Source organism: Squalius cephalus (genome assembly GCF_949319135.1).
Source record: "Squalius cephalus genome assembly, chromosome: 4".
Taxonomy (NCBI): Eukaryota; Metazoa; Chordata; class Actinopteri; order Cypriniformes; family Leuciscidae; genus Squalius; species Squalius cephalus.
Genome location: NC_137125.1, coordinates 49546792 through 49569094, shown reverse-complemented (window position 1 = coordinate 49569094; position 22303 = coordinate 49546792). Strand labels below are relative to the sequence as shown.

The 22303-nt window shown below is 36.8% G+C and overlaps 2 protein-coding genes across 4 annotated transcripts in view; one reads left to right on the top strand and one right to left on the bottom strand.

Moving 5' to 3' along the window:
• The window catches only part of srgap1b (SLIT-ROBO Rho GTPase activating protein 1b), a 36285-nt gene extending 25951 nt beyond the window's left edge, over nucleotides 1-10334 (top strand). For 2 of the 3 annotated variants that reach the window (XM_079868152.1, XM_079868154.1), the window contains exons 9-22: nucleotides 155-352; nucleotides 1150-1234; nucleotides 2645-2672; nucleotides 2836-2866; nucleotides 2953-3013; nucleotides 3117-3194; nucleotides 3273-3407; nucleotides 3668-3773; nucleotides 5152-5376; nucleotides 5467-5546; nucleotides 5624-5801; nucleotides 6689-6823; nucleotides 6915-7275; nucleotides 8070-10334. In XM_079868152.1, coding sequence (XP_079724278.1) covers nucleotides 155-352; nucleotides 1150-1234; nucleotides 2645-2672; nucleotides 2836-2866; nucleotides 2953-3013; nucleotides 3117-3194; nucleotides 3273-3407; nucleotides 3668-3773; nucleotides 5152-5376; nucleotides 5467-5546; nucleotides 5624-5801; nucleotides 6689-6823; nucleotides 6915-7275; nucleotides 8070-8486 — 2118 coding nt within the window. In that variant the 3' untranslated portion in view covers nucleotides 8487-10334. The remainder of the gene's footprint in view (nucleotides 1-154; nucleotides 353-1149; nucleotides 1235-2644; nucleotides 2673-2835; nucleotides 2867-2952; nucleotides 3014-3116; nucleotides 3195-3272; nucleotides 3408-3667; nucleotides 3774-5151; nucleotides 5377-5466; nucleotides 5547-5623; nucleotides 5802-6688; nucleotides 6824-6914; nucleotides 7276-8069) is intronic. The other variant, XM_079868153.1, reaches the window with a different exon arrangement.
• A 1940-nt stretch (nucleotides 10335-12274) lies between these two features.
• kics2 (KICSTOR subunit 2) lies at nucleotides 12275-22302 on the bottom strand. The gene is made up of 3 exons (XM_079868167.1): nucleotides 21815-22302; nucleotides 18858-19146; nucleotides 12275-13525 (listed from the first exon to the last, which is right to left on the bottom strand). Exons 1-3 carry the CDS (start codon nucleotides 22053-22055, stop codon nucleotides 12706-12708), a joined length of 1350 nt encoding a protein of 449 aa, XP_079724293.1. The 5' UTR covers nucleotides 22056-22302; the 3' UTR covers nucleotides 12275-12705.
• Nucleotide 22303: the final 1 nt, after the last annotated feature.

Below are 22303 nucleotides of genomic sequence, written 5' to 3'. Positions count from 1 at the left end.
TTACACCTGTATTTTAACCACTTGTGAAATATGAAAATAAGGTGTAAACCTAAAAATAAGGTGTTGGATTAAAATGAATCAAATGTGCTAATCATTCAATGCAATAGTATATATGGCGCCACCACTTCTATAACTCTCGATGTTCCCTCTGAAGGTGAAAAAGACGTCGGAGGCCACTCTCAGCACTATCCAGGACATGGTGAATATGGAGGACTACGACGTGTCCGAGAGCTTCCAGCACAGTCGCTCCACTGAGTCGGTCAAATCCAGCGTATCAGACACTTACCTCAGCAAACCCAGCCTGGCCAAGAGACGCGCCAACCAGCAGGAAACAGAGCTCTTCTATTTCACAGTAAATGCTGGCTCACACACAATCCTTCAGACAGAGCCTGTTTTGGAAATATCCCTGTCTGGCTTAGATTAGGCCAGGATTGGGCCTTAGTTTAATTAGGGCATTTAAGTTGCCTTAGAAAAAAATATTGGTAACACTTTACAATAAGGTTCATTAGTTAACTACATTAGTTAACATTACCTAATAATGAACTGCACTTACACAGCATTTGTTCATCTTTGTTAATGTTAATTTCAACATTTACTAATACTTTATTAAAATCTTGTTAACATTAGTTAATGCACTGTGAACTAACATGAACAAACAATTTTTATTAACTAACATTAACAAAGATTAACAAAAACAGTAATAAATGTATTGCTTATTGTTAGTTCATGTTAGTTCATACATTAACTAATGTTTAATAAAGGAACCTTATTGTAAAGTGTTACCAAAATATTACTGGTGTGCTTCTGCCAGTGCAAGTTACGTCCAGCTCAAACATGCATTTTAGTCTAGGACTAGACTTAAACCTTGTCTGTGAAACCAGGGATAGTGTTTAGTAAGAGATATACTCATACTCATATCAGACACACAGTATTTATCCTCCTTGCTTCACACTTCACAGTCGATGATCTGTTCACACTGTAGTTTTGTAGCATTGTGACCCCCGGATCAATGGTCTTGTTTTAGCCTAAAGCAACGCCAGTATCTTTAAACTTAGTTTATGGCTACTGAAGGATGACCAGGACTAATTAGATCATTAATTTCCAGTGTAAGTGGATTATTATTGACTGTGTGCATTTGTTTGGCTGCAGAAACTGAAGGAGTATCTGGAAGGCAGTAATCTTATCGCTAAACTACAAGCCAAACACGACATGCTGAAGAGAAGCATAGCTGAAGGTGAGCACTTTTCTCAATGTATTATAATATCATTTAATTTATTATTGTATAATATTACTACTACTAATAATAATAATAATAGTAATAATAATGATTTTTTTTTTTTTTTTAATTGTTCATCTTAAGCCAAGGATTCCAATGATATAAGACACTTGAGTCTACGACAAACGGTACATGATCGATTTTGCGTTTTTGATCGCTGTAGCGCCCCCTATTGACCGATTCGTAGTAGCGAGCAAGACTATTACCATCTGACCAAGATTCAAGTCTCTAGGCCTTACGGTTCGGTCTGCCTGATCAGTTTTATGGCAGAATAATAATAATAAAAATCCTAACATGAACAATAGGGTTTCAGTTCAATTCAGTGGTTCCCAAATTTCTTTAGAGTGGCGTATCACCTGAGGCATTTAACATCATTCTGCATCTCTTCCAATTACACATCTCTTCCAATTACACTCCATCCATCCATCCATCCATCCATCCATCCATCCATCCATCCATCCATCCATCCATCCATCCATCCATCCATCCATCCATCCATCCATCCATCCATCCATCCATCCATCCATCCATCCATCCATCCATCCATCCATCCATCCATCCATCCATCCATCCATCCATCCATCCAGTAACGAAGCAAGTGACTGTATTCATGAATGTGTCATTGAATCATTGACTCTCCCGATTCGTTCAAAGCCGCGGATTCGTTCACTAAGTTCTGCTGTGGCTTTTTATTATTTTGTTGCAAAATAGAGCAAACAATACTGACAATAAAATAACCTATCATATGCACGCTGCTTGTGTGGATGCAGTCAGTTGAGACCTCAAAAGATGAGGTAAATTGAATGGATGTCACGTATTTGACCTTTTGCGGCACTACCATTTTCCTGTTTTTATATTTTGCATGTTGTTTTAAGGCACGGTGGAATGAAATTAACGCAAATCTCAGAATTATGTTTGCGTACCCCTTCTGTCACCTCACGTACCCCAGTTTGGGAACCACTGCCCTATTTAAGTCCACAGTCCGATTACATTTACCTTAAATGTGTAATGTAAGTTGCTAACTACAATTTTTGACATGTAATTTGGAATCAGTAGCTGAATACAAATCGTACGTAATCTACTGAATATGTATTTAAAGAGTACAGTATATGCAGTTTTACATGTCGAAATAGCAAGTCATAGAAATAAATTGTATCGATTTAACATTTGCCATAAAATGTGTATTGCTTTACCATTCACACTAGTCAGATTTATATAAAAAGGATCCATCTGAATAAATCCATAAATAAATAATCTGTTCACCATTTTAAATAACATCATGAAGAGAAAGTGCCATAATTTGAGATTTTATAGGAGTTCCGTTTGTGATAAGTGAAATGTCGTCTAATATAATATCTATGTCCGCAGGATACAGATCAGACATCATGACAACCAGGTATATCTCATCATTTATGTGTCTGACCTTCTTTTTAATGCCCCTTTTACATCTACTGCTCTGAATCACAAGGTCCTCTTGATATTTGTAAAGGTTCTCATGACCTTTTTGAATGCTAAAACTGGTTTTAGTTGTCTCTCACTCTTTTTTTTTATCCACTCAGCCGCCGACGAAACTCCCATAGTAGGCACCAGGTAACGGCCTTTTACCAGCACGCATGTTTCACATTAACTTCCATGGGCTTCTTTGTGATTTTTGGGATGTTTTTATCTGCACACAGGATTCTGGGAAGGCCATCCCTCTGATTGTAGAAAGCTGCATTCGCTTTATTAATCTATACGGTGAGGAATGTGTATAATCTGATGAATAATGCAAAAATTTAACCCATCAAACACGCATATACTGTACGCATTCATGTTGTGATTATTATTTGATTTTTTTCAGGTCTGCAACACCAGGGTATTTTCAGGGTTTCAGGGTCACAGGTGGAAGTCAATGACATCAAGAACTCTTTCGAACGAGGTTTGTGAACACAGTCATCGGATCATCTATACATATACACACCTTGGATACACTCTCATCTTAGTGACTGTTTCCCAGGCAACGACCCCTTGACTGACGAGGAGAACAACCATGACATTAACTCGGTAGCGGGCGTGTTGAAAATGTACTTCCGCAACCTGGACAACCCGCTTTTCCCCAAGGAGAAGTTCAACGATCTCATCGCCTGCGTCCGTGAGTGCACGTTTTCCCCCTGCGTTCATATATGCGCATGTATGTGAATGAAGCAGGATGGAGGAAGGAAAGGTGTGTGTGAGAAATGGTGGCACAAGCATTCGGGAAATGACAGGGTGCTAAGTACTCGGGTTTCCTGGGGAGTTTGGACAGCTGGTGTCTTTTCATGCATCTATAAAAGAGTCACTGCCTGTTTTTGAGCTCATGGGACGTCTGATTTTCCTTGTTTATGATCTTGCGTGTTCATGTGCCTTCAACAGGAACTGAGAGTTTGTACGAGCGTGCCCTCTCCATCCGTAAGATCTTGACCATAACACCGCGGCCAACACTAGTGGTCATGAGATACCTGTTTGCATTCCTCAACCAGTGAGTATTCCTGCACACATTTATGTAGTTATCCAATTGAGGACATGCTCTTATGGAAGATTATTTCTCACAATTGCAAGTTTATATCTCACGTTTCTTACTTTATTTCTCACAATTCAGAGTTTATTACTCGCACCTCTGAAGATTCTGAGGAAAAAGTCTGAATTAATTTAGAGATATGAACTTGCAATTCTGAGAAAAAAGTCTGAATAAATGACGAGATATAAACTCGCAATTCTGGAAAAAAAAATTAGAATGAATTATAAAATATAAACTCGCAATTGTTAGGAAAAATCTGAATTATGAGGTCGCAATTACCTTTTTTATTTTGTGGTGGAAACAATCATATAAACAAACCATATTTATAACAAACCATATAAATATTACTAAATATTATAATTTAGTATAAATCAGTTTTATTTTGGTATCATTGATTTGCAGTTATATTTTTATTAACATTTTAGGTTTTCATTTTAAGTTTACTTAAAGGTTTAAAAAAATTGTTTTAAATGTGTATAGTTTTTATTTTATTTTTTTATTTCAGTTTTAGTTATTTTAGTAATTCAAATTAAACAACAAATAAGAAATGTTGCCTTGACGGCTAGCTGAAATAAAATAACTTTTAAGTTTTTTTTTTAATTTTATTTCCATTAACACTTATTTTATTTCATATATATAGTTTTTTATGATTTTGTTTTTTATATGATTTTGGTTTTTATAATGACCCTATATATATCAGATGGCACTTAGAGGCTTTTGCATCTGATATATATATATATATATATATATATATATATATAAAACGTAATTTATGTATTATATTTATTTATAAATTAAACACTAATGCTAAAAGAAAATAGGGCGCCAATTTTTTTTATTTTACGGATTACAGTCATCAAACCTTTGATAGGTCAGATATCATTTAAATTTAATACACAAACACATATGCAGCTTTTGTGTAATAACTGTTTAAATTCATTTGCCAGTGAAAATACTAGAAAAAGACATTTTACACTTATTTTTAGGATGTCTTCAGATGTCCTCAAAGGAATGTTTTGCCAGATTTAGACTTGTGTTTACAGATTTGTCCCTAAAGTGTAGCTAATTAAACCCACATGGACACTTTTCCATCTAATACTTATGCAAAGCTCAAGTGTCTCACTGAATAGGAGAAATGCAGCTAAACTAAGCATCCATTTTCACACCGGAAATTAAAAGCTCTCCCACACCTCCATGCCGTGAGAGACAGACAGAGGGAGGGTGGGAGCGTGTTGTGTAAAGGTGCAAAGACAAAAGGTGCGATATGGAATTTATGACTCAATCTGATTGAGAATACATAATTATAGCAATGCACTCTTGGGTTTATTTCCCATCACAGCTTGTCCCAGTATAGTGACGAGAACATGATGGACCCTGGAAACCTGGCCATTTGCTTCGGCCCGACTTTGATGCCGACCCCGGACCTTCTGGACCAGGTTTCATGTCAGGCGCATGTCAACGAGATCATCAAGACCATCATCATTCACCATGAAACCATCCTCCCTGACACCAAAGAGCTGGAAGGACCCGTTTATGAGAAGTGCATGAGCAATACTGAGTACTGGTGAGTGCTTAACCGATTACCTAATTATTACTGACATGGTTTAAAGTGTATTGCATGTTGATAATCTTTTTGCGTCCTTTATCCTCAAAGCGAAAGTCCGTACAGTGAACCTGGAGCCTTTGAGGAAGGGGAGCAGGATGGAGGGACGGAAACACAGACGAGTGAGGAGGGTAATTAAAATGCTTATCATCGCTTATTTTTTCTTATTCCCAAAAATGCAAATCATTTTCAAATGTCTGCCTTTCAGAGGGTGAGCCTGTGGAGGCAATGGCCAAGTTTGACTACGTGGGACGCTCTGGACGGGAACTCACCTTTAAAAAAGGCGCCACTCTGCTGCTGTTCCAGAGAGCGTCTGAGGACTGGTGGGAGGGACGTCACAACGGCACTGACGGACTCATCCCACACCAATACGTCACGCTGCAGGAGTGAGTTCACACTGTACTTCATCTATAAAGTGATGGCAACAAAATCTATCATAAATGTATCATTTTTTTTATATTTGCATATAAAATTCCTTACAAAGAAATGCAATAGCAACCAAAGATTGTTGTTACACTTAATTCAATTAATACGGGAGCTCCGTTATACAGTTTGAGAAGTCACTTGTTTAATTATTGCTCTAAAACCATAGAAAATTAACATGGTGACTTCTCTACACAATATGAGAAGTTATTTTAATTTTATGTTTTTATTTTTATATTTTATTTTATTTTACTTTACTTTTTTATTTGACTTTTTCTTCATTTTTATTTTACTTTATTTAAATTTTTATTTAATTTAATTTAATATTTTACTTTACTTTTTATTTTACTACTTTTACTTTACTTTTGTTTTCATTTTATTTTATTTAATTTTATTTAATTTTATTTAATTTAATTTAATTTAATTTTATTTTTACCTTACCTTACTTTAGTTTACTTTATATTTTACTTGATTTTACTTTTATTTTACTTTGTTTTAAATTTCATTTTATTTCACCTTACCTTACCTTACTTTGTTTTACTTTATTTTTATTTTACTTTATTTAAAATTGTATTTTATTTTATTTTATTAACAGTATTGACTAATTATTTCTTCCTGTTACTGCTGCATGGTGACTACAGTTAATATTTACCACATTTTTACTGTAGTAACAATAACTGTAATTGTATTTTTATCATGGTAATTTTACTATATGAAGTTTGTTCTGTTCTGTTTATAACAAAAATGGCTTGAATTTCCTAATTGAACTATTAGGAATAAATTATGACCAAACGATCAAGCTTGATCTTAAGGTGGATGGATGGATAAACTTGTGAATGGCATATTTCAGGGATGAGGGCATGTCAGACACTCTGAGCCAGAAAGCAGACAGTGAGCTCAGCACCACACCTTCAGATGAAGTGAGCTCCAGGCGATCGCTGACGTCCCCTACTGAACCAAGAATCCCTGAGACCTTCATCAGCCGGTGAGCACACACACACACACACTTGCCCTCTGTCTCCCAGTCACTTTTCTCCTTGTATTCCACTTTATTACTTCCTCTTCCCTCTCTTTAGACACCGGAAGCGGACGGAAGCCCTCCTGCGCCGCGTCCCTGGTCGCCTAAGCGACGGTCACTGCCATGGCAATGGGCTGGAACGCAGCTCGCCCCCTGTAACGGTGACCGTAACGGGGCATTTCAGCCCGCGGGAGCTGTTACGTGGGAACAGCTGCGCCCTGGACAGTCCTGAGCACCACAGACGCACAGGACACAACGCCAACTCCAACGGCAACGTCACTGCCAGCATCAGCAGACACGAGTCTCTGCGCAGGGAGAGAGAACGAGAGAGTCCTCCGATACGCCAGTCACCCTCCGCGCTGCATTGTGGGATACCTATTCAACGCTCCCAGACGCTGAACCCACACACGATGGCACAGGTTTGTTTATGAACAGTCATGAAAATGGGTGACTCTCACAAAAACATGCCATTATCAAAATTAGAAGGGAAAAAAAATATTTTACATATTAAAATTGATACCTAATTTTTTTAATAAAATAAGATTTATTGCATTGACATTATTTTTTACAATTTCCACTTAAATTCTTAAAAATGAATTATTAAATCATATATCAATTTATAAATTCATTTTGGAAAAAGATTAGATTTTTAAATATTTGATTTAATAAAATGAATAATCAGTGACAATAATAAATTATGATAAATTATATTAGATATATATTAGATATAAAATATTATATAATATATATTATATATACTTCATTTGTTAAAATTTGATTAATACAATTATTCTGCAAATTAATTTATAGTCATAAATTACGATAAATGATTAGATATAATATCTATATATAAATTGTTTAGATTTCATTATTTGTGTATCAAATGTACAATCAATTTATATTAAATAATAAAAGTACTAATCAGTGAAGTGACAATATAATAATGTTAAAAAATATTTGTATATACAGTATTACAATATATTTATATATTAGATATTAATTTCTATAGTATTCATTGGGGAAAAAAAGAGTGATCCTGAAAATAGGATTTATTTTCTCTATTTCTTACTTGTTTCCCTTGAAATTAAATGATGACCCGGATATGTCCATGACACGTTTCATGAGATTCACCCAAATCCACATTCACGCACGCTCAATTGACCCAACGTGTCGCTATAGTAATACCCGTACAGTTAACGCTCTCTCTCTCCAGGACATAGAGGAAACTATGAGTCTGGCCTTGAACGAGCTGCGTGAGCTGGAAAGGCAGAACGGGAAGACCGCGGCTCCTGACCTGGTGCTGGACACCCTGGAGCAGGTGAAGAGCAGCCCGTCCTGCCCGTCCGGCTCCACCCCCTCCAGCTTATCCAGCCCGTCAGATTCCCCGAGCCCCCTCAGCCCTATCAGCCCCCTTCCGCCTCTCCCTCCACTGCCCGGCCCCTCGTCCCGCCGCTCCAACGACCCCGTGGCCTCCTTCAAGCCCATCGCCTCGCCCCGCATGGGAGTGACGCTGCGCCCACCCGCCCTACGCCCCAAACCGCCCATTCTCCCCAAAGCCAACCCTCCGCCTTCCCAGCAGCCCCAGAATGCGCCTCCGGGCCTCGGCGGCGACAAATCGGGAACTATGTGAGTCAATTGGTCCAACCGAAGGAAACAGGGTTTAAGACTTGACGATTGCTTGAAGAACGCAAACAGGGTTAATCTCTTAATAATGACATGATTGTACGGCCGATAGCTAGTTTACATGCAGAACGGTCTGATAGCATTAGTCTATGATATTATATCCATAAATGTGTTGTCAGGGTGGTGTGTGTGTGTGTATTCTCAAAGTGAATAGGACTTTATCGTGTCTGTGTGTAGATACATTTATGAGGAACCCATTCAGAGACAGCGGAGAGAGACTGGCTGTACAGGAAGTACCGTTGTTGTTTCATTGGGAAATGTCGTTCCATTGAGTTGGTGCAATGCATTTTGAGTGCTTTGATTTGTTAGGCCTTATGTCACAAGAGGGATGTGTTTGCTCCGTCGAGAACGCCATTTTTATAAGTTGCTGCTGCTTCCTTTGATGCTTCGATTCGAGTTACAGGACTACCGGTGCCTCTTGGGAAAATGGTTATTTCACTTGTTGGAAGTTGATGGGGAATGTAATTTAGGTTTTTTGTTCTGTTTTTCGAGCCACGCACCTAGCCTTTCCCGCAAGGAACGAGGCGACTGAAGAACACAGAATGTATTTCCATGAATGTTCCACTTTTGTTTCTTTTTTCACTCGGAAAAATACCACACTAAGCCTTGATCACCAGATAAACCTCCCCCTTTACCGTGGAAACCAAACCCTGAAGCCTGATTGGACGACGTGGGAGGGACGGAACTGGTAACATTCCGAGGGCAAACGTGAACTAAGCTTTAATGAAATATCCTGCTGAACATGCAAAAGAGATTTGATTGTATCCGGGGAGGATTGCAGGTCTTGCCCTCCCTCAGTTCGTCCGAGTACAATTTCCACTGCTGCTCCTCTGACGGACCATAATGGTGTTTCGATCCTCGATTTTCAACGTCCCCTGTGCTTCCAGTGTACGTGTGTTTGTACGATATCGTCAACGGCAGACTCTTTGGAGCACACTAACCATACATGGCTCTCCTGTGTGTGTGTATGTGGGGGGTTTTGCATGATGAATCGCGGTTAGAGTAGTGCAGAGTACTCTATTGATGGATAATTCATGCTTGTACATGGCAACTTAAGTGTTTGAGAGTGTGTGTGTGTGTGTGTGTGTGTGTGTGTGAGTGAAAGAGAGTTAGAAAGAGTGCACTGCACTTGTAGACAAGATATGTATGTGTGTGAGTGTGAGTGTGTGTGAACGAGGGTGTTTAGACTGGTGTGTAAATATGCATGAAGGTGAGGTGAGTCGTTTTATGATATGAATGGCCTTGGTTCACTTTTTATACACTAACAATGATTGTTTTTCCACTTTTTTTGACTGCTGCTCTTACGTTTTTCTACCAGTTCTAATTTTTTACCTACGAGGATTTATTTCTTACTGGTGCTCTTTCATACGACCACGTCCACTTGTCGCCGTATTCCAACGCCCACCTTTTATCCTTTTACAAGCGATGTGCAATATCTGAGGCCATCGCCCCACCCTCCCACACACACACAAGCACACACACACACACTGTGTTCACATGAAAGTGCCTTTCAGGATGCATGTTGAATGCAGGAGCCTGGTCTGCCAAGGGTGTGTGCTCCCGTCGCTCTCTGAAGAGTCGTTCCCCAAGTTAAATAATAACAATAATAACGTTAGAGCTCTTTCCAGATATTTAATAACCTAAATGAATAATAAATATGTACATTTAATCCATTGTGATGTCGCACTTTCATGTATAGGACTGTATTGGCATGTAGCATTAAATCATGTTCCAGTGCATTTTAAAATGTGTCGAAACTGAATGTCTTTGAAATAAAGGAAAGTTAATATGTCTCAAAAATGGCGTGTTGTACTTTATTTTATTTTTTGTTGATATATTTCAGTTTGCAGTGCTGGTGAGTAAAGATGGTCTATGATATTTAAAGGGATAATGCACACAAAAATATCATTCTTCTACCAAATGAATTGTGAATTTTGGTTAAACGTTATTTTGATGGTCCACTTTAGACATTCTAACTATAACTTTGCAACTACATATCAAATAACGCTCATTAATTTGGAACTACATGTCAATTCATTCTTATTAAAGTATATTAGTTGACAGATAGGGTTAATTGAATAAGTTGACTTGTACTTGGAAAGTTACCTATAATTGGGAGTTATGTAATCAGATTACTTTTTTCAAGTAACTAGTTAAGAAACGCATTACTTTTACATTTACAACAAAATATCTGGGTTACCTTTTCAAACAGGTAATGCAAGTTACCTTGTTTTCCCTTTTATTAACTGACAGCTCTCCTGTCCCCATGTTGAGAGAAATCAGGAGTAAGTGCAGAAGCGTTATGTGTAGTTCTAGACCAAATGTGAGCATGCATTTACTCATCTCACTTGCACAAAAAACAGTGAAAAGCAAATTCAGGTTATTTTCATTTTTGGTGTGAAAGGGCCTGTAACATTCGACAAAAATATAATTTTTGCTGTTGTTGTTATTATAACACAAATAAGCAAGGCCAGCGCAGATAACGCAAAAGTAACGCAATGCATTACTTTCCATAAAAAGTAACTAAGTATCGCAATTAGTTACTTTTTTAGGGAGTAATGCAATATTTTAATGCATTACTTTAAAAAGTAACTTTCCCCAACACTGCCTGTAATCAGTAAAATGCCTACTGGATAGCATCAAAATAAAGTGTTAGCAGATATTAAGCAGACAGTCTACTACTATAATCAATGATTGGTTGACATGTAGTTGCAAAGTTACTTCTAGTTAGTAGAATGTCTAAAGTCGCATTTCGAAATGCTTTTTTAAAAATGTAAAAGATTTTTGAGTGAACTATACTTTTAATGTCCCTCAATTTTCCTTGGAATGTTAGAATCCATCTGGAAGAATCCATGTCCTTTACACATGTGCACTAATAATAACCTATGCTTTTATTTCAGTCTTGCTGTTAAAAATGTAGGAAGATTCGAGGATCCTTTTATGGCTCACGCAGAAGTGCACAAGTGGTGGACACAGTCTCTGCCTTTTAGCAAGGAATCATTTCCCATCATGCACCTTAACTTGGCTGATGCTGAAGTGGAGGTAAAAGGATAATATAACGGGATCCAAAAGTCTGAGATCACTAGTGAAAATGTTTTGTTTTATATTATTATAATTTAACACTACTACTATTTAATGTGAATATCATTATGTTTAAGTATTTGGTTTATCTCTCTTTTGCTTCAGCTGCACGAACTCCACAATTTTGTGTAAAACCTGATGATCGTGTTGTTCTCAAGCATGATTTAAGATGATCCGAGCATCTTGAGCTTGATCTGTCTATACAGTCACATGATTGTATAGACAGATATTACAGCAACAAGACACTAATCAAATAACAACATTTCTTAGTTAATTTTAAATTTGATTTTGAGTCCAGATTTTCTGGTCCAGTCTCAGACTTTTGGACACCACTGTGGTTTCCTGTTTGTGGATGGGATCTGTTTTCTCTGTCTTGTGTTATGGGTATACGGCTATCAATCTTTAATGTTTTGATTTATATTAATCTTCATTTTTCAAATGCAAGGTGGTACATCCTTTCGGTTGTCCTTGAGCACAGACGTCAACTCTCATATGTATAGCTGTGACCTATGTGTTTCATTGGGTTTGCAGTGAACCATAACAGGAAAATAATGAATTTTCCAGTAGGACGATGACCTATTAAAAAGCAACCAGGAATGGTTATAAAAAAAAAAAAAAGGTCAAAAGTGTCAGTGAAGATTCACAACTAAATTTATGATACACAATTCTAAACTTTATTTCAGAAGTGAAAATGTACAGGAGGAGAAAACAGTCAAAACATTAAAACCAAAGGCTTAGCTATTAAAATATGTTACACATAGCAAATTAACATTAAAAGGGAAATCAAAATTCTTTGCAATAGGTCCCTTTAATATTCAGTAAATCAAGTCCAATTGCTAAGCCGAAACACTCATTTGCGAGCACATTAAAAAAAAAAGACAAATGTTCACAGCTGTGATATTCGTCTTTGGTCTGAAAGTGTTTGAATCATGAAGCGTTTGGACCTCTTTAATAATTGTTCAAAAGGAAAAGGATAAAACGGTTTCAGCAGCAGAGTGAATAAAAGAGCGTCGGCAACTGATATTGACCTGAAACATCCTTTTAAAATAAACCATGTTTGGGTTGAAAATAGTTCATGATGAAGTTCATCCCTTGGAGCCTGGTTTGAGTGTAGTGAAGGGTTTGGAGTTCCTCAGCGATCCCGTCAGCTCCTGCAGGAATGCCACGATGTGCGAGTCCCTCTCTGACTTCCTCCCGTCGAAGATCACCACCACGGTGAAGTGCGGCTCGGGTCGCGTGAGGAAGTAAGTGCTCTGGACTTTATCGTCGTAAAAGTGGACCACCTTATCCAGAGCGTTGAGCTCCGTGGCGCGGTCGCTCATGATCATGATGACGTTGGGCCAGTGCGTGACTGGCCTTTCTCCGCCGGGAAGCGACACAACGGCCGGAAACTGGTCAACGCCTTTGGGGGCTTCACGGTACGAGTGCGGATGGTGGTATCCGTGTCCCTGGAAGCTCTCGGACCCACGGTTGTCGAAGACCAAGGAGACGTTCGAAGCGTCGTGCTTGCGAATAAAGCCAGAGATCTTGCCGAAGTAATCGAGGGAGGTGCGAGCCGTCAGGGTTTTCATTTCGGACTGTGACGTCTGCCGGCTAAGAGCCTCATGGAAGTAGAAACTAAACTTGGCTAGGAGTGTCGCTTGAAGGCGCTGCAGCCACAGATAGAGGTGCGGCGGCTGCACGGCCTTCTGGGATTGGCCTCCGAAGAGGTGCTTCCTGGTCTCTCGTTGGCGTTCGAACACTTGCCCCCATGCCTGCAGTTTGGAATGGGCGCCGTGCAGGTTCAGCAGAGACGGAAGGAAATGCCACTCGGAGATCTGCGCCTGGCATCGCAGGAGCTGAGTCAACACGTCCACCTCCACCTGGAAGCTGTTCTCCAGACGGCTCAGGATTGGATGGTGGAATCTGAAAGAAATTAAATGGCCATCAGGGATTACAGATATAACCTCCCGTGAATTATAAGGCTGTGCAATATATTTAAGTAAAATCAATACCACTTGATCAATGGCTACCGTCAACAGGTTACCAACACTCTTTAAAATATCTTGTGTTCAACAGAAGAAAGAAACTCAAGACAGGTTTGAAACAACTTGTGGGTAAGTAATGACAAAATGTTCATTTTTGGGTGAACAATCGCATTTGCAAATTGCAAAGGCTAACTAATTCGTTGCCAGTTTCAGAGAGAAGCGTGGCACTGTGTTAATTTATACACCGTAACAAAAGTATTTTTGCGAATACAAGTGATTTACAAGAAAAAACTGGGTTCGTGCCATGTCGTAATTACCATAATTACGAGATGACAACCCGTGAGCGGTTCACATCCTCAGACACGGAATAATGCGTTTCTATAGGCCTTATGTAGCCCCGCCCCTTTTCAGCGCTGCACTCATGGTCTGTCTTTCCGGTTTGTATTTCCACAGTGTGAAGGTAAGATCTAACGGATTTGTGAATGAACAACTCGTTTTAAACTCTTCCCGGTCTACTGACGTTTGATATGACATCCGCTTCAAACTTTACAATGCACATGATAACTTTCCTTGACTCTACAGTAAGTAAATCCACTTCACCTGCTAATTACTCTTCAACAGCGATGCCATACAGGTGAAACTCTAAAAAATTGAATATCGTGCAATAATATATAATATTATATATTATATATATTATAACTAATATATTATATAGACTCATTACATGCAAAGTGAGACATTTCAAGCCTTTATTTGTTATAATTTTGATGATTATGGCTTACAGCTGATGAAAACCCCAAATTCAAAATCTCAGAAATTTTGAAAATGTTCATAAGCTGTAAGCCTTAATCATCAAAATTATAACAAATAAAGGCTTGAAATACAGTGCAATGCATAAGTTTAGACACCCATACTAAAGTTGACTAAAAAGAGGAATAAAAAATCATCTTTTGGAAACTGAACTTAATGCCTTAATTTAAAAAATTAGGAAAAATCCAACCTTTAAGGACACCAATTTTCTTTGTGAATGAATAATGTATCGTAAATAAATAAATGTTCTTCCTTAAAATACAGGGTGCATAAGTTTGGACACCCCTATGTTAAATTCCCATAGAGGCAGGCAGATTTTTATTTTTAAGTATTTTTTAAAAAAAATTTTTTAGGATACTATGCATCCTGATAAAGTTCCCTTGGCCTTTGGAATTAAAATAGCCCCACATCATCACATAGCCTTCACCATACCTAGAGATTGGCATGGTTTTATTTCAGTTAGCCTAATAGCTGGTTTGATTTGCATTGAGAGATGATCTTATGGAAAGTACCCCATGCCAATCTCTAGGTATGGTGAAGGCTATGTGATGATGTGGGGCTATTTTAATTCCAAAGGCCAAGGGAACTTTATCAGGATGCATAGTATCCTGGATCCATGAAGTAACTGGCCTTTAAAAATAAAAATCTGCCTGCCTCTATGGGAATTTAACATAGGGGTGTCCAAACTTATGCACCCTGTATTTTAAGGAAGAACATTTATTTATTTACGATACATTATTCATTCACAAAGAAAATTGGTGTCCTTAAAGGTTGGATTTTTCCTAATTTTTTAAATTAAGGCATTAAGTTCAATTTCCAAAAGATGATTTTTTATTCCTCTTTTTAGTCAACTTTAGCATGGGTGTCTAAACTTATGCATAGCACTGTATCTCACTTTGCATGTAATTTTCTATATAATATAATAGTTTCACCTTTTAAGTTGAATTATTGAAATAAATGAACTTTTGCACAATATTCAAATTTTTTGAGTTTCACCTGTAGAAATATACAGATCTACCACAAAAACAGAAGTTCAAACACAAAGTTCTAAAGATGGCTGTGCGCTTGTTTCTCTGGCACATTAGGTCTATATAGCAACACTATCAACTGCAAAATGAATCTGCAGTGATCACGTGCAAGTCTTACAAGTAGTAATTATGAGTTCTACAAGTGGGATCGCACCTTATTTCAATCATTCACCTTAAAAATGTTGTTTAATTCAATGTTACTTGTTACTTTGTGAAAATCGTTTCAAAGTAAACTGCACTAATTTTTGTTCAGTACACTTTGAAACAATCATAAGCAGTGCCACGCTTCACTCTGAAACTGGCAGCGCATATATTTGCTGGCAAACCACCAAAATAAAAGCGCAATTTTTTTAACATTTGAAAAATGAAGAAATTTAGACAAATATTAGTATTTTAATTTTAGTGTGCTATAAAAAAATTTACTCAAAATGCTATTTTTTTATTTATTAAATACTTTTTTTTTTACAGTACAGTTGTTTTATTGTAATTTATTTCTTATTTTTAATATTTTAATTAATAGCAATAAAAATCATTTTATAGACATTGAATGGGTCAAAAACTGTGAATGTGGCTTATGAAAACACTTGTGGACGTTTTTCCACATTTTTCAAGTATTTCCCAAATTGTTAAACCACAAAAGGATGGTTTGCACTCAAAAAAAGTCTTTTTTTTTTTCAATTTATTTTTTACAATAATTAAAAATTCAAATGCACTCCTCCACAAAATCATCTCATTCAAGAATGATTATTTCAGAAATAGCTAATTAAGTCATCCTGAGAATTCTGTATTTTTTCATACCGCAAAATATATCAGAAACACTGAATATCGCATTGTCAGATTTTCCAATATTGTGTAATGGAACTCAATGATGTAAATATGAGACGATGTAAGATGGTGGACGATTGTCAACATCTCTGTAATCCTGCAATCTGTGTGTCCTGTTTGAGCTATCGACGCTGTGCCAGCTTGTTCTCTTTGCTCATTAGCTCTGGAGAAAGTCATGAATACTGCAGGGTGGCATAGAGCTCATTACATCTCCTGCATTCAGCAGCAGCGTGAAATTCTTCACCCCTGACTGATCATTAATTACATGTCTTAGCAGGCAGCCAGAAAGAGAGCATGAGGAAATGACAGAGCGAGAGAAAGAAAATTAAAAATAAAGCTCACAGAAGAATACTTTCTATTTCAGTTTAATCCAGAGACGAGCCATTTGTAAACCCTGGTGCTAGGACAAAATCCTGACCGGCCCAACACGGCGACCAATGGTGTGAGTTTTGGGGCGGGTCTATCGGTTTGCCCATTCAATGGAAGATCGGGAGTGTTTGAGGAAACCTGTTTGAAAATGATCACTTTTGCAATATAATGCTTTTTCTTTGTAGGCCAGCAGTTGAACACTGATTTGTCAAGGTCAGCCTCGGCGACCCTCTTAAGCGTCACGCTGCAGGCAAGAGCTGAATCTCCGCCGAGCCGTCGGCTGACTGATTAATTGATCAGATAACATTTGGGAGATCTTGTCTCTTCTACTCCAGCGATGACTCAACGTTTGGCATCCTTCTTTCCGTAAAGTGCAGAGTTCACCTTGAGCAGTCAGTGGGAGCGCGCTCGGCTTCAGATGTCATTAACCAGGAGCTGGGCTCATCAAACATCATTTCTGATAGAACAATATGGCCATTTAAAGGTGCGTTTAAGTAGTTTTTCCACTTTAAAAGAAATCATGGGTGAAAAAATGATATATAGAGAGAGATCTATATATCTATATATATCTAGAGATCTATGGTTTTTTATACTGTACAAACTTTACTGTATATTCTATCCCTAAACACTAAACATGACCATTACAGAAAACTTTCTGCATTTTTGAAATTGATTTTTTTTTGTTTTTTAAGCCATTGGGGTTTACGAGGACACAGGAACATAAACCATATATATACATAAACCATATACTGTAAAAAAGGGTATGAGTGAGGTCCCTTTCATTTTTCATTGTGTGTGTGTGTTCTTGCATATATGGTTTATGAGGAGACACGTTACATTTACATTTACATTTATTCATTTAGCTGACGCTTTTATCCAAAGCGACTTACAATTGCTATATATGTCAGAGGTCGCACGCCTCTGGAGCAACTAGGGGTTAAGTGTCTTGCTCAGGGACACATTGGTGTCTCACAGTGGATTCGAACCCGGGTCTCTCACACCAAAGGCATGTGTCTTATCCACTGCGCCACACCACCCCCTACGTTCTTTGGATGTCAACATAGTCCAAGACTTAATTATATATTAATTCTGAATATTTTTATTTATTTATTTGGCAGATGCTTTTATAAAAAATATTTTTAAATGCACCATTACATCTAGCACATTTTCGAAATTACATTTGATTTGATTTCAATTACATGATTTCATCAGTTTTCTTTGAAAGTTTATTTTAAATTACCTTCATTTATTTCCGAGGTGGAAATGGGCTTTCATAGTTTTTTTCCCAGTACTTTGTTTAGGCTTGGTTTGTTGGGAATTACAAACCTGCGCACATATATTCAAACGCACATAACTATAGAACCAATTCTTAATGCGCATGTGAACGCCATCAGTGTTTCTCACAGGTTTGCGTTTAGAGAGAATGGTGTCGTCTTAGCGGCCCCTAATTTAATAACAAATGATCGTTGCGACGGAAGCGAATCAATCAAAACTAACTTTAGCTGGAAAATAACTTTATTAAAGAACCGCTATAAAGCCAAAACAATCTCTGTTACCTTAAATTATACGTTTGTCTCTGTAAAGCTGCTTTGAAACAATCTACATTGTTAAACTTAAAAGCGCTATATAAATGAAGAAGACTTGACTTTTCTATTACACATGTATAGACCAGAGAAACAAGCGCACAGCCATCTTTAGAATATTGTGAAGAGTAATTAGTTGGTGAAGTGAATTCAATTTATTTGTTGTAGAGTTAAAAGTTATCATGAGCATTTTAATGTTTGAAATGGATGTCATGTCAAACATCAGTAGACTAGACAGGGAAGAGTTTAAAACGGGCAGTTTATTCGTAAATCCGTAAGATCTGACCTTCATGCTGTGGAAATACGAACAGGAAGACAGAACACAACGAGCGCAGAACTGAAAAGGGGCAGGGCTACATAAGATCTATGTAGTGTAGAACCATTTTGTTTCGCTAATAAATTAAAGGTGAATGTGAGCAAGGCAAGCCAAGACTCCCCCTGGGGGTATAGATAACACACTACAACACAGAGTCCCATGCGCGAACACACACACACAGACAACGATCCTCAATCTAAAAGTGAATGTTTCTCAAATAATTTCAGTAATATATGAAAGAAACATTGATTTAATAATAGTTTCTCAGAATAATGAAACTAAAACAAAGTCATAATAACGAAGAATCTACAACACCATACACTACTCTCCGTTTCTCACCTGGAACTGTACTTCTGCAAAATGGTCTCCAGCGTGCTCACGAGCTCCTCAGAGTTCACAGTCTTCTGGCTGCCCAGAGAGTGCATCTTCTCGTAGAAGTCTGCGATCTCCACCCTGGCCTGCGTGAAGTGACACAGCTGCTCGGACAGATGAGACAGGAGGTCCTCCAGGTTGGGAGACGAGCCTCCGGATGTGTGGCGGCCCATGGAGACCACCTTCTTCAGTTCGTTCTGCAGAGACGTATAGATGGTTCTGATGGAATCCTTACGGCTGAAGAATGACTGACCACCTGCATGACACACATACATTAATATGATGGCATTAAAACAACACAATGCTGGAGAGTTTCAAGCCGATAACAGACCAAACAGATGGTGATGTATTATGTATGGCCACATGGCGCCATCTGCTGTATTTAAATGATACACCATGGGTTACATTTTGTTTTATGGCATGTCCAAAAAAATATTAGATTAGGGTCAATGACGTGACGGGTCATTTTTTCTTGTCCAAAGGCCTTAATAATAATAAAAAAACAAATATATAACATCCAAAGTATGTAAGGTAGTACAACTTGATCTCTTTTACTGAATCCAAAAGGTTTTAATTATATTTTACTACATATAAAGGTATTTTAAAGATTTTGAAGTGTCAAAAGGTCATTCGGTAAAACCGATATAGTAAATATTTAAATGGAATAATATTGTTTTTAATATCTAAAGGAACTACAATAATACACATATAAAGCAGATAAGGCTCTTTATTTTACATTTCCCCTTTTCTCCTTTCCCTGTGCAATGTTTTACTTGAATATGTTGGAGTGTTTAGAGTAGTCCAATAAATGATTACATTTATGAGATCAGTGATAATTTGTTTTAATATTTCTTCTGAGGTACACACTATATAATATCTCAACATCAATGTCAAATCAGTTTTTAACTTTCAAATCAGTGGTTAAACCGAATGACTTTTTTTGGTGACATTTTGTCCATCTTGTAAAAAATGACAAAAAAACAGTGTTAATTGATTGTACAAACCACAAAATCTTAACACCTAGGTAAACTAAAAAAATGGTTTCAAATATAGTTATATCTCCATTCTATTTTTTTACACTTTTAAAAACCTTATTCGTCAATGACCCATTAGCCTGATACATGCACATTCCAGTGTTTTTTTTTTGTTTTTTTTAAACATGTACCAGGGTAATACCACATGTTTGGCATATTCAAAACCATGACATTACCATGGTTACATGTACTAGGATAATACTATGTCTAAAAAGCCATGGTATGTCAAAAAGCATGGTGTTATCCTGGAACAGGCCCGAAAACATGACCTTACATTGATGTTACTGAATGATTAGCATAATAAATGTGTGTAGTGTTAAAATCTGATACATGGAAGCAGATTTCACCAAAAATATGATTTGGTAAATCAATATTATGACATAAAATAATTATGTATCATGAAAAAGTTAAAAAAATGGTCAGAATTATAACTTTTTGTTATAATTACGACTGTCATAATTTTGACTTATATGTCATAATTGACATTTTATCTCATACCTTCAAATTGTTTCAATTTCGATTATTTCATAATGTAGACTTTTTATAATAATAATTATTAGGTGATTAGGATTTTTTATCTCATAATTTGGATATTTTGATTTAATCTCTTATTTCAACTTTTTAATGTCAATTTTGATTATCTAAATTATTACTTTTTTATCTAATAATTTCATTCGTTATAATGTCACTTATCTCATAATTTTGACTTTTTATCATAACTTTTGTTGCATTATTTAAACTTTTTATAATAATAATTAGGCAACTAGGTCTTATTAATCTCACAATTTTGACTTTTTGATGTTAACATTTTGATTTAATAATTCTGACTTGGTATCTTATTTCAACTTTTTAATGTCAATTTCAATTTGATCTAAATTATTAATTTTCTTATCTTGTAATTCCGTTTGTCATAATGTTACTTCGTATCTCATACTTCTCATAATTTTGACTTTTTATCATAACTTTTGTCTCATAATTTTGACTTTTATAGTAATAACTAGGTAATAATACTAATTAGGACTGTCATAATTTTGACTTTGTCAATTGACTGTTTCAATTTCGATTATTTCATAATGTAGACTTTTTATGATAATTAGGACTTTTTAATCGCATAATTTGTCAAAATTACGATTTCATCTAAATTATTTATTTTTATCTCATAGTTTCATTTGTCATGTCACTTATCTCATAATTTAGACACTTTATGTCATGATTAAAGTACCAAAGCATGTTTTGGTTTTTTCAACTTTTTAATGTCAATTTTGAATATCTACATTATTACTTTTTATCTAATAATTTCATTTGTTAGGCTATAATGCCACTTTTTATCTCATAATTTTGACTTTTTATCATAACTTGTCGCATAATTTAGTCATTTTATGTCATGATTAAAATACCAAAGCATGTTTTTGTTTTGTCAACTTTTTAATGTCAATTTTGATTCTCTAAATTATTACTTTATCTAATAATTTCATTTGTTAGGCTATAATGCCACTTTTTATCTCATAATTTTGACTTTTTATCATAACTTTTGTCGCATAATTTAGTCATTTTATGTCATGATTAAAATACCAAAGCATGTTTTTGTTTTTTCAACTTTTTAATGTCAAGTTTAATTATCTAAATTATTACTTTTTTATCTAATAATTTCATTTCTTATAATGTGACTTTTTATCTCATAATTTTGCCTTTTTATCATAACTTTTGTCATTTATTATTTCTCATCATTAAGACACTTTAAGTCATGATAAAAATACCAAAACAAGTTTTGTTTTTACTTCTTATGTGGTGGAAATGGGCTTCCAGAAGTCCCTCCCCACCCCCGGGTAACACCAGAGTATTTTTTATGTAAGGAGTAAGGATACAGTATCAGAAGTGCTTCTCTCATACCTAGTTTCTGGCCGAGGAAGGTCATGTTGTGGTAGGCTTTCTCTGCGGCTGCCAGGTGTGCGAGAGCGGCCAGAAGAGACCCCCAGATGGCTCCTGCACTCTTACTGGCGTCCTTCTCCTTCTCCACATAATCCTTCGCCCTGTCAAACCAGAACATCCCGAGCTGTGTGAAGAAGCTCTCGAGCACGGCTCTCTCTTTAGGAACCGGCCGCAGTTCCTCATCGCGCTGCGTGTCACACATGATGACAGGCACAAATCAGCGCACTTGCGCTCGCAGCTGCTGCATATTCACGCGACAGCGTTATTTAATGAGCGCTAAAACTGTTCGACGTGCGCGTTATGTTGTGTCCGACAGTCGCGGTCGCTAGAAAAGACCATAACAAACCACACCAACGAGTTTGAATGGCTCGGATCGTTTTCCTCCAGGTAAAATGCACATTCTTAGTGCTAAACGCCACCATGACACTTTTCAACGACAACACTACGGCA

Coding starts and splice junctions, on each gene's coding strand:
- kics2 (XM_079868167.1), bottom strand. CDS start 22,055: ATGTGTGACACGCAGCGCGATGAGGAACTGCGGCCGGTTCCTAAAGAG. Junction 19,147..21,814: donor CTTCCTCGGCCAGAAACTAG/GTATGAGAGAAG, acceptor TGTGTCATGCAG/GTGGTCAGTCATTCTTCAGC. Junction 13,526..18,857: donor TTGCAGAAGTACAGTTCCAG/GTGAGAAACGGA, acceptor AATTTCTTTCAG/ATTCCACCATCCAATCCTGA.